We start from the raw sequence: 15,825 nt of genomic DNA, 5'->3' as shown, positions 1-15,825 counted from the left end.
ATTTACTGTTGTTTCTCTCATGATGCATGTTGCATCGTTCGTTATTCCTGGTTGCCTAGCATACTGGAATGTTGGTCTCCTGGAAGCTCCAGTTTGAGTCAGTTTGATACCGGTGGCTGATGATGGGAGTTGCATTGTGGAATACTTGGTGCTGGATCTCCTACTTATAAGAATAAATCTACCCATCTAACTCCATCTCCTGTGTGGACATCGTAATTGGGGACACTACATAAATTGGCGATGAGCGGATGGAGTCAGCACCTGAGAATCTATTTCTACGCGTTGCAGTTGTGTGATCCTCTTCCTCTCTTCAGCCCAGCTTCCAGGACTCTACAAACTCCAGCCATTTCCCTATGGATGCATTTACTTCATCTGCCCGATTTCGTCACGTCTGGTAGGAGTGAGTTTATGACTTTTCTCTACATGGATTAAGCGTTGTATATTTTTTCAACTACATGCCTTTTCATGACTTCAATTACCCGTGCCGCAAACTTCTACACCAGAGTTACTGTAGATTCTGTCTCTCCAATTACCATCATTTCAGACAATTTTTTCTTAAGAGTGGGATGGCATTAATCTGCTTCCTCCAGATATTTGTACAGTAGCATTTGGAGGTCAAGAGATTGACATGATTGTTTTTTTTCCTTAGAGTTTACAATTTAAAGATAGGCTCATTCATTCAAAAGTCTATGTAGCTAAGAAGGTTTACAATATTCTGGGTTGGAGAGATCAAGGAAAGTTTGGAATGGTTTTGAGACCAGGGAAAGAACATCCTATTACCTTAGTAGATGCTGTGCATAAGAACGTCAATTCCTTGGACCATGTTCTTACTAAACATCAATCTGTGTTTGAGGACAACCTAAGTGTGGTTAAAGGATTTGAGCACAAAATTATTCTAAAGCCTAATGCTATTCCAGTTGTCCATAAAGTGAGACATGTTCCTCTGAGCATTAGAAAGAGATTGAAAGAACATCTTCAAAAATGATGCTCAGTCATTGAACCTATAGATTCATCCTTATGGATTTCTCCTATTGTTGTAGCTTTGAAGAAGAAATCTGACAAACTCAAGCTTTGTATTGACCTGAGGTCCTTGAACAAGAACATTCAAGTTGATTGCTTTGCTTTACCAAGGATCCAAGACATGCTAGCTCAATTAACTGGTACAAAAGTTTTTTCCACCATTGATCTGAGGGCTGCTTACCATCAGATAGAGTTGAACAAAGATTCTCGAGATCTCACAGCTTTTAACACTCCGTTTGGTGCATTTAGTTTTCTCAGAATGCCATTTGGCCTTGCCTCGGTGGCATCAGTTTTTCAAAAACTTATTTTTCAACTGTTAGGAGATGTGAAAGATGTACTTACTTATCAAGATGACATTTTAATCTCTTCCAACACAGTTCAAGAACACCTGATTAAACTGGACCGTGTTCTTGGGATTCTTGAAGATCATGGTATAACAGTGAAGAAACAAAATTGTAAGTTCCTAATGAATGAGTTTGAATATTTGGGGCATGTAATTTCTTCAACTGGTATTAGACCCAAGTAAGATCTATTAAAAACGATTCGTGATTGTGCCCAACCCACAGATAAAGATCAATTGAGGTCTTTCTTGGGTCTAAGTGAATATTATTCTCGCTTTGTGCAAAATTTCGCACTTGTAAGTGAACCATTGAGAAAACTTGTCAGAAGTAATGTCAAGTTCATCTGGGAGGATGAACAACTGGAGTCTTTCAACAATTTAAAGGGTTTGATTATAAATGCACCTGCTCTTAAACCTAACATAAACAATGTTATGTCTTACATTACAGTTGGCGGCAGCAATTTAGGTCTTGGTGCCATACTTAGTCATGGTTGATAGGGTTGAGAATACTGTAGCCTTTGCTTCTCTTAGACTTTCTGCAGCAGCGAAGAATTACAGCACCATTGAGAAAGAATCACTTGCCTGTGTGTGGGGTATTCATCATTTTGCAACTTATTTGTGGGGGAGAGAGTTTGTTGTGGTTACTGACCATAAACCTTTAGTCTTTATCTGGAACGACAAGGGGTTGAGAAATGGTAGCCCAAGATTAATTCGCCTATTTTCTAAACTGTATGAATACAATTTTACTATGAAACACATTCCAGGAGGAAAAAAATTCAAAGCAGATTTTCTTTCTAGCTGCCCTTCCAATTCAAGTAATGATGAGATGATTCTAGAAGACAAGGAGGCTGTTGTGGGTTTGGTTGATGGTTTTGTGTTAGCCAAAGATGTTATTTCTTGTCAAGATTGGGAACACATGTCTGCTTCCGATAGGTGTCAGGTAGTCCTCAAGAAGTTTATCTGTAGCGGGTGGGCCAGAGAAGGTCAGGTTGGGGATAAAGTCAAGTCGTATTTTAAGGTCAAGGGCGAGTTGAGTGTGGAAGGGTTTTTTTCTCATGAGAGGCTCTTTATTGATTCCACCTGCTGGTTTAAGAAGTAAATTGATTGCGTTAGCTCATAAGGGGCATGTGGGAATCACTTCAACCAAGAAGAGGTTACGTTTATATTACTGGTGGCCTGGGATGGACAATTTGGTGGAGACCATGTTGAGCAACTGTAGAGAGTGTGGTCAAGCAGAGAAGTCTCTTCGTACCTACACTTCTCCTTTATGCCCTGTCAGTTTTCCTCAGAGACCTTGGGAAAAACTGGGGTTAGATTTTGTGGGTCCCATTGATGCTTTGAATGGTGGTTTCAAGGACATTTTGACTGTAGTAGACTATTTTTCCAAGTGGGTCTCATTGATGTTCATGAGGGAACCCAACACTGACAATGTCATTGATTTTTAAAGACAGTTGTTTTGCTCGGAGGGAATCCCTCATTTCTGGTTTCAAACAATGGGGTTCAATTCGTTTCAAATAACATGAGGAGTTTTTTGATGGATTTTGGGGTCAAGCACCTCACGACTGCTCTATATAGTCCCCAAGGAAATGGTTTGGTGGAGAGGGTAAACCGTATTTTAAAAAATACTATACAACTAGCTGTTTCTTCTGGTTTACAGGTGCAGGATGCAGTGAGTGAGAGGATATGGTCCTATAATAATACTCCTCATTCTACCACTGGGGTAACCCCATTTGCTTTATTGAGGGGTAGACACTCTTTTAACGAGTTGTCCCCTTAGTGGGTAATTGCTAATTCTGGTTTTCATGATAGAATTCCAAATTGTGATCAAGTGAGACGATGTGTGGAGGTGAGTCAAGCTAAATCTAAAGTTAGGTATGATGATGCCATGCAAGTTAAAGAGGAAAATGTTGTTGTGGGTGAATGTGTCCGTATTAGGAGACCGGTTAAGAAGGGTGGTTCCAAATTTTATCCTGAGACTAAGATGATCAAAGTTAACAAGCATGCGGTGAAGGTTGTTGGTGGGAAGTGGTGGAGCAAAAGGAAAGTAGCTAAAATCAAAGGAGGTGTTGTCAAATCTCCTGAGTCCTGTCAGGGTGTGAGTTCCACTGATGGTGTGAAGGCCAGGGGGGATTATCCCTTTGATGTGGGAGTGTCTGTGGAGGGGTCTATGTCTGAGCAAGTGAAGATACAGGAAAGTTATGAGGATTTCAGTTTGCTTGAGGAATCTGTGTTTGAGCAGGTGAAAGTTGCAATAAGGAGGTGGGGACTCTAGTTTGTTTGAAGAGTCTTCCACTTTGCTCGAGGAGGTTTCAGGCGTAGAAGCGGTTAGCGATACTACATGTGCTGATCCCCTGGATGCCATCTGATGGACCGTTATTTGCATTCCTGATTTATGAAAAGTTGCTATTATTTTGATAATGCACTTGGCTCAAATCAGTAACTCTGTTTCTTTTTAACTTGATGCTCATCTTAACATGTTTGCAACTAGTAACAATGCCCTTGCCGCTAGGTGTGTATAATAGTCTTCTGGTGCTTTTCAGTTGTTGACAAAAGAGGCCATTTTTTGCACTTTGTTGAAACCAATAAGCCTTGCATTTTGGTCTAATAGTCTTTTTGTGCATTTTAGTTGTTGACAAAAGTGGTAATTTTTACTGCATGTTGCACTTTGTACCTATAGACATAGGCTCACAGTCTAGTATATTGCTACAAGCCTGTGAAACACATAGGCTTACGTTTTACTAAACCATGTGTTTATTACATGGTTGTCTTATGGATACGTTGTAAAACGGGTGTGTTTTTTCTTCTGACTTGAAGTTTTTTATTATGCATGTGTATTTGTTAAAATGTAAATGGTTTTAAGTAACCACACAATTAATAAATATCTCAATATTAAAGTACACCTCCACAGGACAGAACCTTATCTCAGCAATGTCCAGGGTCTTAAATCTGACACCCTTTGAAAGAACACCTAGCACAACAGCGTTGCCAGTTTAGCAGAGAGTAATACGTGACTACGCGCTTTGTAAAGCACTTAGGAATCTGATGATCGTGCTGAAATATGTGAGGGAAGAAAAGAGTCTCCCTTACACTACGTCTCTGTTTAAGGAACAAGAATTAATCAATTCATCGAACCATTAAAGATTATTTTACCACCAATACCTGAACCTAGTGACCATAAATACACAGAATGACAGATTGATGTGTCAATCGATTGGTGTGTGACTCCACTGAGTGACACTGATGAGGTGCCACGAGGAGGTTAAGATCCCTTTAGTATCCATCATTCGAACACGTCCCATATATAAGATTGTACATTGACTGCATGGGAGAATAGAATATTTGTCCTGAAGAAGGTGGTCGTTTATTCCCGGATTCCCACCGAAACGCGTTGACGCAAACATAGGAGGGAGATTATAGATTGTACTGACACCTGTTTTCCGAACTACTGAAAGTTGACACAATCAACTAGGAAAATAGCTGATCTTGATCATATGTCTCCGTATTCCTGTAGATAAGAAAACAACAATTTTTCTTACTGTGTCTCCCATTGTTTCGCATTGTTGTGCGTGTATTGTTTTATGTGTACATCTATTACATTGTATATTATTTGGAGATTTTTAACTGTTTTAATTTTGTGTTATATGAACTCTTGACTGTGTGAAGCCATATGACTATATATTTTTAATAAAATACATTGAATTTTTCACATGAAGATTGGTTTGGGGATTATCTTTGGTGCCTTATCCTGGTGAGAGATTGGGTAGAGTAGTGAATGTGTGGATAGAAACTCTGTTGTTCCAAAAGGGGAATTTTTTCTTTGACTTTGATAGGGTTAGGTCTAGATGGACATTCGAAAGGCGTTTATTGTCAGACAGAAGATTTACCGAACATATCCTGAAATGGGTTGTTGAATTTTTTGCGGTCAATAGGTACAGTGCATCCAGAAATGGCGTTTGGGAGACATTTAATGCTGCTCTAAGGGGTGAATCTATAAGCTATGGGGCCAGGATAAGAAAGGAGGATAGGAGGGAGACGCAGAGGTTAATGGCGACCTTGTCGGATGCAGAAGAACGGCATACGAAAGATATAATCAATGGAGGGGATAGCAATGAGAGTCAGAGAGAGATGCAGAAAATCAGAGCAGAACTCCAGAAGTTGATCACTCAGAAGGCTACGGGAGAGTATCAAATATCAAGTGCCAAACGCTATGAAACGGGAGAACAGGCAGGTAGAGTGTTAGCGTTGCAGATAAGACAGGGGAAAGCAAGGAATATAATTGCCCAGATTAAAGAAAATGGGGAGGAATTTACGCAGGCTAATGAGATAATTCGGGCTTTTAAGAATTTTTACCAATGCCTGTACGATGAGGAAACGCGGGACGGTAATCAGGGGGAGGAGGTGGTGGATAACAGTCCCCGACTTAATACCTTTGGGAAGGATGAACTGGACAGGGATATCACAGCGAGCGAGATAATCGAGGCCCTGCGAGATCTTGCTTCCGGCAAGGCCGCTGGCCCAGACGGGATCCCCCTGGAGGTCTACAAATGTATGGAATCGGAGATCATTCCTCTATTGTTGGATCTATTCAACGGTATATTATGCACAGGAGTGGTTCCAGATTCCTGGCGGGAAACTAATATCGTAGTCTTCCATAAGAAGGGGAAACCTCGGGAGAACTTAGGCTCCTATCGCCCAATATCGCTTATTAATGCGGACACCAAGCTATACTCTAAAATTTGGGCAAAAAGGTTGGGCAGGATCATCGGCGGTCTTGTCTCCCCCTGGCAACATGGGTTCATACCAGGGCTTAGTACTACGGACCATATTAGAAGAGCAATAGCGCTGTTTGATGCCCAGGGTGCTGGGGTAGGGGAGATGGCCATGATCCTGCTCGACGCAGAAAAGGCCTTTGACCGGGTGGTCTGGGATTTTCTTTGGGGGGTGTTGGCGGGGAGAGGATTTGGGAAGAAAGTCATCAGAGCTCTCAAAGCTATGTATGTAGATCCTGTAGCGAGGGTGGTGGTTATGGGGGAAAGCTCTGAGAAGATTATCATTAAGAGAGGCACACGTCAAGGGTGCCCCTGCTCCCCGATCCTCTTCGCGCTATACATTGACCCACTTATTCAGGAGATATTAGGGTCCCCCAGGATTAGTCCGGTGGTATGTAATGGTCACAGAACCAAAATCTTGGCCTACGCTGACGATCTGGCAATCATTACAACCAACCCCCAGCAGGCGCTTACGGCCCTGGTCGAAATAGCAGAGGACTATGGTATTCGTTCTGGTTATCTCTTAAATGAATCCAAAACGCAAATAATCTGCACTGGGAATATAGTTAAAAGTGATATAAGATATGTGGATTCGGCGTGCTAACTAGGGATCAAGATTAATGCTTCAGTGGAGAAAATAGTAGCTGAAAATTACCCCCCCCTCATGAAATCTATTGAAATAGAGCTAAAGAGAATAGATGTGTTACATCTTTCCTTGATTGGGAGGGTAAATGTTTTAAAGATGACAATATTTCCAAAAGCCCTATATTTGTTCCGAGCCATACACCTTTTATTGGAGGAAAAATTAATTAAAAAGCTGGATTCCATTTTTATAAGATTCATCTGGCAGTATGGCAAGATTAGGCGCTCTACAAATCATATGTCACTCCCTAGGGAAAGGGGAGGGCTGGCTCTACCAAACCTAAGGCTATATCACTGGTCCTGTCTCCTGACCCAAATGTCTATTCTGTTTCAGCATGTGGCAAATAGTGGTGTCGCTATGCCAGCAGTCCAGGACCCACCCTCCATTTTCGAGTTATTAATTGGGGGAAAGGCCATCGGGTTACTGTTGCTTGAAGTCGATCGCAGGTATTACAAGAGGCCCCGCTTGAAGATCTTGGAAGGGGCATGGGGGGTGTGGAGGTCCACTTTAAGGCTATGTAAAATGCCAAAGGTAAATCCATATCTCCATCTGTGTAATTCTAGTTTGCTCCCTTATGTGGGTGCTGATAGGAACCTGCAGGTATGGAGGGACTTTGGTATTAAGACTTTCAGGGATATATGGGGAGGACTCGAACCGCTCGGGTTTGATGCCCTCCAACAAAGGTTTGATATCCCCGACAATTACTGGCTTTTGTACGGTCAAGTTGCACGGTCATTAGAGGCATTGAGACCAAAACCTTCATTACTGGAGGATGCCCCTGTGATAGAACTGTTAATAAAGGGGTGTAAGAAGATCAAATGGGTTTATAAGCAGCTCTGGCCAGGACTTCAAGATGATATGAAAAAACAGAGTCCGCTTGGGCTATTAAACTGGGAGATCCTGATGTCGATCTTGATCTGGCCCTCACCTTGAATAAAAAAACTTTTAGATCTACAAATTTGAGGGCCCAGCATTATAAAACCTTATTTAATTTATATCATTCTCCAGCTAAATTATTCGCCTGGGGGGTTAGTGCCGACGATAGATGCCCTAGATGTAACGCTGGGCAAGCTGATCTTTTGCATATGTTTTTTTATTGCAGTGCACTGACTTTAACTCAGAGGGAACTGGGAAAGTTTTGGGAGGGGCTGCTAGGTCATAAGATCGATCTATCCCCTACCCTGATGCTATTGGGCTGTGACCATAAGTTAAAACTGTCAAAGGCTGAAGAAGCTTTGGTCTTTATTTCCGTAGCTGTGCTTCGGATTTTAATCTCATCGGGTTGGAAGGACACTACGGCCCCCTCTTTCCAAATGTGGCTTTCCAGACTGCTGAGTATTCATAACATCGAGAGATGTCTGTATGAGCAGAAGGGTAAAAAAACTCGGGATTTTGGAAATAGTCTTTGGGCTCCGATTCAGACATGGAGGGAAATGGATAGTAGCTAGCCGAGTTAGCGTTACATATTTTAAAATAGTATCTATTGGCTCCCTTCTTCTTCCTATGCATACTGGCTTATCAAGGATTTATGCTTTGGGTTTTATAAGGGTAACATCTTCGATTTTAAACGTGTGTATTTAAGCTGATGGTGCATGTCTTTTCTCTTTTTGTATTGATGTGTTCAAACTGCAAATAAAATAAAATTTAAAAAAAAAAAACAAAGAGGTGTTAAGTATAATAAAAAAATCACTGAAAACTTTAACAGTTATGTTATGGTTATTCTGATGACTACATTAAACTTTGTTTTAAAAAAATTACTTTAAAACACAAATTAAAGTGAGGCTAAGGCTACTAAACAAAACTGAAATACGGCTTGAAATTGGTCAGTTAAGGTTAGCTGTGCAAACCATAATTCCTGTTCCCACCATGCAAACCATAACTTGCACCACAAATGCAATGCTCGTGACATCACCATATTTATACAAATAACAGGATTTAACATAAAAAAATGAACAACACCTATCCCAAGAAATGATTCTGTGTCCATAGTAATGTCAATAACTGTAGCTAATTTCCCCAATGACATTATCTGTCACATCATGGGTATGATCTTCAGCCTGGTTTTACAGTTCAATCAGACATGCAAATGGGAAACTCGCTCAATAAGTGATACAGGAGTAGTCAAATAAAAAATATAATGAGAATTGACAGTCTACTTTATGAAGCCCTTTCATTAAAAGTCACTGTCTTGAAACGGTGCATACTTTACCTTTGGTATGGGTGGGTAACGTGTATACCTGTGGCCTGACATGCTGTCGAGGTGGCCCGTGCGTGGCACATGGGACCTGGGGTGGCAAATAAGGTACGTGTCGGGTTGGGAGGGACAGTGTTTGTTTATCCCGCCAGTGGCCCATGCTGTCCTACTGCGGTGTGTAAAGCCAAACGGCGCTGCGCTCTGCGCATGCGCCAACCATTGTTTTGACTGAAAATGCCGTCGGTTTCGAAAACGGCGCTTAGCGCCTCGCCGCAAACCGAGAAGCCGTCTCACTACACGTAAGTCCAGCTGACAGGAGGGGGCGGGGAGAGACCCAGGGGGCAAGGGCCCTCGGGGCAGACAGAGATGCACGACTACAGCGCGGCTCCCCAGCGAAGTGGGCGGGTACCCCTCCGCTGGGCAAAATGGTGCGACTTCTTGACAGTTAATTATCAGGAAAAGCGACATTAGAAAACGGAATGTGGTAGTGGGCGATTTCAAGTCCCCTCGCAGACGTTAAAAAGAATGTCGGTGCCCGGGGAGGGGCTGTCGGGGCGCCGTTTGCAGCGGCCGGGGAGTCTGCCGTGTTCAGTCTCCGTCTTCAATTCTCCCTCCCTTCCTCGGGCCCCATTTGCAAGCAGCGCTCTACGGTGGCGGCGTAACGTAGCAGCTCCTGCTTCCAATGGGGCTTCCGTTCACGAGATACCGTAGCTGCTCTTCGTGAATTCTTGCGCAAGTCCGGATCAGCAGTGGGAGTTTTTTGGCAGCTCCTCGGCAATGTGCTGTTTTACTGACCAAATATGCATGTTTGCCACAAAAAAATGCCACGTTCCTTTCAAACGTTGCAAGGTGCTCGCATTTTCAAACACATCTTTAAGGAGTTCCCCCTCAGAAACTCGGTTATTACACATGCATTAATATTACAGTAGCTTTTTGGGGTAAATCCCTTGTGCTGGTACCATCTGGATCGAGGCCACCCGGGCAGAAATGAGGAGGCACGCTACACGTTGCATTCAATAAATTTCCCTTCGCCGTATTCGTTAATAAGAGATGAGCGGTGTCTAACCACAGCTTTAATTTTTTTAGGTCCACGCCTGGGAGAAACACGGTTTTATGTGCAGAAAAGTACACGTAAACACAGTGGTCAGCGGTTGTATTAAGTATAGAGACGCGCTTTTTTAAATGTCTACACTGCTACTTAAGATGTGCATATACTGATGCATTTAAGTATGTAGCGCATCTGTCTAGTCGTCTGTAGTATAATCGCAGGAGGACGAGCGTCCTTTCAGATCACGGACTGATGATTCCCGTGATGTATGCAGGGAACTCGGGGACAGGACCTGTTCTGCTTGGGAAGGCAACGTATGTACTCTTCGGAGTGGAAACTCAGCCATACATGCCAACATTTTAAACCTGGCGAGAGGGAGATTTTGAAGATAAGTTGAGGGAATTGATTTTTTTCAAATGACTAGCATTAAAGTAGAGGGAATTTCAGTGAGTTGGAAAACACCTATAATAAAATCAAATTTTGGGTTTAAAAAAATCGAGTCTAACCGTAATCGGGTCTGTTGGCATGTATCCGTTGCACATTCTTTAATTGGGCTTTTAAAAGGGCGGTCTGTTAGCCGCGCTTATTATGTCAAGACTGACCTCGGGATGCCTTGCTAGTCGTAGAATACAAAAAACAGACACCACATAAAGACGGCTACACATGCATACACAGCTTTGACCCTAAACATCAAGTAAATCATGTTATCTGTTTTTGAGAGTCGTATTACGTCTAATTATTATACTTGAATGCAGATTAGTTTTATGTTGCCGCTTATGCTAAATTTTATTTGTGCTCCCAGTTGCGTAGATAAATGGTTGTCGCTTCTCCCATAATTTACAACTTAGTGTCACTGCCAATGGGCCGTAGGCTAATGTTTTAAAGATGGTTTGTTATGTACTGAAAAATTAGTAGTGTCCAGTCATTATTACTATTTTATTATTTAAAAAAATAAGCATAAAAGTACTCCCTCACTTAGTTCAGTTCAAGCACTGAAGTAGAGGTGGAAAGATGCACCAAATAGCCAGCAGCATTAAGTGAGAGAGACATACTCCTCTGGGCTAAGCCACGATTTGATTGACCAAGTTTTTTGCCTGTGGATGAAAGATGCATCCGTAGACAGCCAATGGCTGAATGGGGCAGAAATGAAGCCCTCTCTAATTATATTAAAAGCAATAGGTCTGTTTTTCTTCTGCACTATCAAAACTCCTACATAAAAATCTTTTTTAGAGCAATAGAAACTTTTTTTTTTAAGTTAGAAGAGGGCTCTCCTGAACAGGTGTCACTTAAACACTTGAAATGATACCATTGCTAAGATCAAAATACTTTTCTGAAGTTGCCTACCGAATGCTTGGTCTTCACTAAATATGTATGTGTTTGAAGTGTCCTCTAGTTGAAAGCTTAAACAATGTGTAATTCTGGTTATATTTTCTAGGTATCTTAAAGAGTTTAGAACAGAACAGTGCCCACTATTTTTACAGCACAAGTGTACCCAGCACAGACCATTTACTTGCTTCCATTGGCATTTCCTAAATCAGCGTCGTCGTAGACCCATACGGAGACGTGATGGAACATTTAACTATAGTCCAGATGTTTATTGTACAAAATATGATGAAACTACTGGGATATGTCCAGACGGTGATGAGTAAGTTTGAATTTTTTATACTTTGTGTTTTAATGGTAAATGTTTCCTCAAAGATTGCAAATCATGATATAACACAAACCCTTTTCTGTTTGTGGTTCATGAAGCCCTTTTAATATTCAGAACCAACACTGCTGTTATTAACCTTTTGTTATCTGTTGGCACAGTTCACTATTTTTAATAGTAAATATAATTTAACAATGCAGATATTACGTTTTAAATACAGTTACATGTCATGTTTTTTTCTGAAATTTTAGTGTACTGCAGTTTGAATATTACATTGAATGGAGGTGCACTGAACATAGAAACAAAGTCCAAAATTATTTTATGCTTTTCTTTGTTTAATTTTTATTTCAAGTAGATAGATACAAAAAACCACAGCCAACGCGTTTCGTTCCTTTAAAGATATAGTTTCTTAACGGAACTTCTTCAGGGCTGTAATAAGAAAATAGAAAAAATATATATATATAATACAATCATTAAAACTGACGGACATACACATATATTTACATACATTTAAAACAATTTTTAGTGTCATTTCTATCAATCCAGTTATACCGAGATTAGATTTGTATTTACAAATTATGTACACATTTTTCCTTTTTCTTTGTTATACACGTCCACTTGTACTACATAAACATGGAGATTCCAAAATTTCATGGTTGACTATTAAAAGAGAAAGGAGCTCTAATACATCAACACAGTATTCAAAGACTCCGTATGACATGATTTGTATAGTCTAGACAATCTTTCATTTTCCATCTATTTAACTGAAGATAAAACATCAACACAGTATTCAAAGACTCCGTATGACATGATTTGTACATTCTAGACAATCTTTCATTTGATGCATCTAATTTGCTGTCACTTTGAGGTAAGATGATAGCTAGAACATTATGAGTTTTATCTTCAGTTAAATAGATGGAAAATGAAAGATTGTCTAGAATGTACAAATCATGTCATACGGAGTCTTTGAATACTGTGTTGATGTTTTATCTTCAGTTAAATAGATGGAAAATGAAAGATTGTCTAGACTATACAAATCATGTCATACGGAGTCTTTGAATACTGTGTTGATGTATTAGAGCTCCTTTCTCTTTTAATAGTCAACCATGAAATTTTGGAATCTCCATGTTTATGTAGTACAAGTGGACGTGTATAACAAAGAAAAAGGAAAAATGTGTACATAATTTGTAAATACAAATCTAATCTCGGTATAACTGGATTGATAGAAATGACACTAAAAATTGTTTTAAATGTATGTAAATATATGTGTATGTCCGTCAGTTTTAATGATTGTATTATATATATATATTTTTTCTATTTTCTTATTACAGCCCTGAAGAAGTTCCGTTAAGAAACTATATCTTTAAAGGAACGAAACGCGTTGGCTGTGGTTTTTTGTATCTATCTACTTGAAATAAAAATTAAACAAAGAAAAGCATAAAATAATTTTGGACTTTGTTTCTATGTTCAGTGCACCTCCATTCAATGTAAATTTTTGGTCAGGATTTCCTACTGAGGCATCACTAGGTGAATGGTGCTGGAGAGTTTGTGCACTAACAGCCTGACAAGGCAGCAGCTTATTGGGAGTGAGGTGCTACCATTTGAGTCCGTCACCTTTTGTTAGTTTGGATATTGGCAGTTTGAATATTAGAATGTGCTTCAGTGGGATGCTATAGTAGTTGGGCAAGTATCACAGTAGTGTTACACATGATACTGAGATGTTGGAGGGAATGGATGGCCATACATTCAGTATGATAATCTGTAGATCAGGGCACAGGACTAAGTGTTTGACACCAATCAGTACTAAATAGCAGCAAATCACAATTAGATCACTGCTAGGAGCATTGCCCTTTTGGTGATGATATATCCCCTGTGTAGTAAGTTAGATATCTTGGGTTTATTTTTGATGATCTTCTTACTATGGAAGACCAGGTCCAAGTCTTTCAAAACATCTTCGTTTACCTCCATAAACTGGGGGAAACTTTGTTTCATCCTGCATGACCAGATAGTCATAACAGTTGGAGCCATAGTCAGTGGTCGACTAGCTTATGACCTTTCTCTATACTTGTGAATCGGTAAGACACCTTTAAATAAACATCAGGTGGTGCAGTAGGTCTATGGAGGCCAATATCATTTCTCCCCATCAAGAAGGGCCTTATAATGGTGTAGCCAATAAATGCCTTTACATGCATTTGCAAAAGTGTCTCTGCACAAGCCGAGAAGAATCAGAGGAATACGCTACTGCTTTCTTTAGGAAAAGAATCCCTAGTTCCTCTTAGAAGGAAGGTGTCAAACTTTTGACCAGATGTCTCCTAGGCCTTAGTATACTTATGCCTTTTACTCAGAAGAGGCACACAAGTCAAACTCAGTGCCAGCATAGTAGAGATGCAGCCCCCCTCTTAAAATTAAAAGTGAGACCTTTCACGTGAAAGTTTGCCATACTTTGTGCATATATGTTGTAATACACTGAGCTCTGTATCTGAGCTGCTGTTTTAAGTTGGCTAATTGCACTATTGTGAAATTTGTTTGCACTATTTCGCCATTTTATTATAAGGCACATTAATACCGTGTGGTGGAGCAGCGTTTTTTTACAATTGTCATACATTAAGTAATACAAAATGTTAAATAAAAGTTTGTGTTTTCTATACATCGATCTGTCTGTCCTCAGAAATCTGATATCTTTCGTAGATTAGTGTACAAGAACATCGTAATGTCGCATGCCTTTACTGAGCATGCATGTGAAAGATCCTGACGGTAGTATTCATTAGAAAAATGGCAGTGAGTTTCTTGGCTTGTGTCCGAAATGTAAATGTGGAATTGCATACATGATCAAACTTTTAAGATGCACACATTTTAGGAAACCTTTCCCCAGATAAGATACATTGAATGCAATTGCATTCGATTTTCATTAAAGTAGCATATGTGGTGCAATGCTTTTTATGTTTTTTGAAAAGTTCTGTATGATACCATTGACTTCTTGTTCCTCTGCCTTTAGAGAAATTTGTTGTCTACACATTTAATGTCAACAAAAGTTGACTGAGTGCCATTTGGAGTATTTAAAGTTCATATTGTACTGTCGGGGAGCTAGAATTCTGCTGTTTTTCATTTGCTTCTAGTACATTTTCTGGTTGTAAGTTTTTTTAACACAATGTGAGGTTTGTTTTGTCCGTTGTGTGGTATGTTTATTTTTCCTTTCAAAAGAATGTTGACGTGGGTGTTTAAAAAATGCAATAGCTGACATTACAGATGGTGTTCAGAGTTTCTGCCTTAATTTGTGCCAGGGAAAATAGTTAGAAGAGTAAGTATGTATTGTTTAAAACAATTTTTAAAGCACAATTTGTCTTGCTTAGTATAAAAAGTGATGGGTGTGAGGTATCAGTATTTCAGTTTACAATTCTTAAATTTCCTCGCCTTCACAAAAAGTGCGCTATTCTGTTGCAGTGATGGGCTGGGTATATGTTGGAGGTGCACAAGTCACCAAAAAGTATATGCAGCCCAGTAGCAATGATGAACATTGATCTTGTATGTATATCATGGAAGAGAGTTACTGGTACCTAGGGACCCATAAGAACAAATTAAAATGACCTCATATGTATGTCTTGATTTTGATTCATGAATTTGTGAGCATTTGGAATTGAGAACTTGCATTTTCCCAGTTTGTCTTTTCCACTTTACTTGTTAGACAATTTTCAATGGTCGTAGACGTAATGCAGTAAAACTTTGTATTTTAGATTGTTTCCCCTTTTGGACTTTGTTCTTCTTCGACTGAACTCTCCTTTGTTGGCTTCCTTGTCTCTTCCTACTTTACGTGCCATCTTGGTAGGATTGCAAATCACCTGGTTTCACTCTAGTCTCCTCTATCATGCGCTTACCAGAAGGTGCCTTTTTAATGGTCGCCATGGGTAGGTTGTACCAAAGGCAAACCTGTCCACACAGATTGCTGAGAAACGTTATTCTTTATCCTACCTTCGCAACTAATTGTATTGAGGGTTGCTTCTAATCATTCTTTCTCTCAGTGCTTGAGAGGTGTTTAGACCAAGTAAGTATTTGTTTTTCTACCTGAATTTACTGATGGCTCAGTCACTCTACTTCGTTCCAGACTCTGCCCTTTCAATCCCACTAACGTTTTGTACCTCACTAAGCACTACTATGTGCCCCAACTG

At 40.1% G+C, this 15,825-nt stretch overlaps 1 protein-coding gene across 1 annotated transcript in view; it reads left to right on the top strand.

Annotated features, from left to right (window-relative positions):
- Positions 1 to 9,134: 9,134 nt before the first annotated feature.
- UNKL (unk like zinc finger) overlaps positions 9,135 to 15,825 on the top strand; it is a 514,610-nt gene continuing 507,919 nt past the window's right edge. The window contains exons 1-2 of the mRNA XM_085629284.1: positions 9,135 to 9,265; positions 11,450 to 11,659. Of these exons, the coding sequence (XP_085485410.1) occupies positions 9,201 to 9,265; positions 11,450 to 11,659 (275 nt within the window). The 5' untranslated portion in view covers positions 9,135 to 9,200. The remainder of the gene's footprint in view (positions 9,266 to 11,449; positions 11,660 to 15,825) is intronic.

This window comes from Triturus cristatus, chromosome 10 (assembly GCF_964204655.1).
Source record: "Triturus cristatus chromosome 10, aTriCri1.1, whole genome shotgun sequence".
Lineage (NCBI taxonomy): Eukaryota > Metazoa > Chordata > Amphibia > Caudata > Salamandridae > Triturus > Triturus cristatus.
Note: the sequence above shows the minus strand (reverse complement) of the source record. Positions and strands in the feature narration are given on the sequence as shown.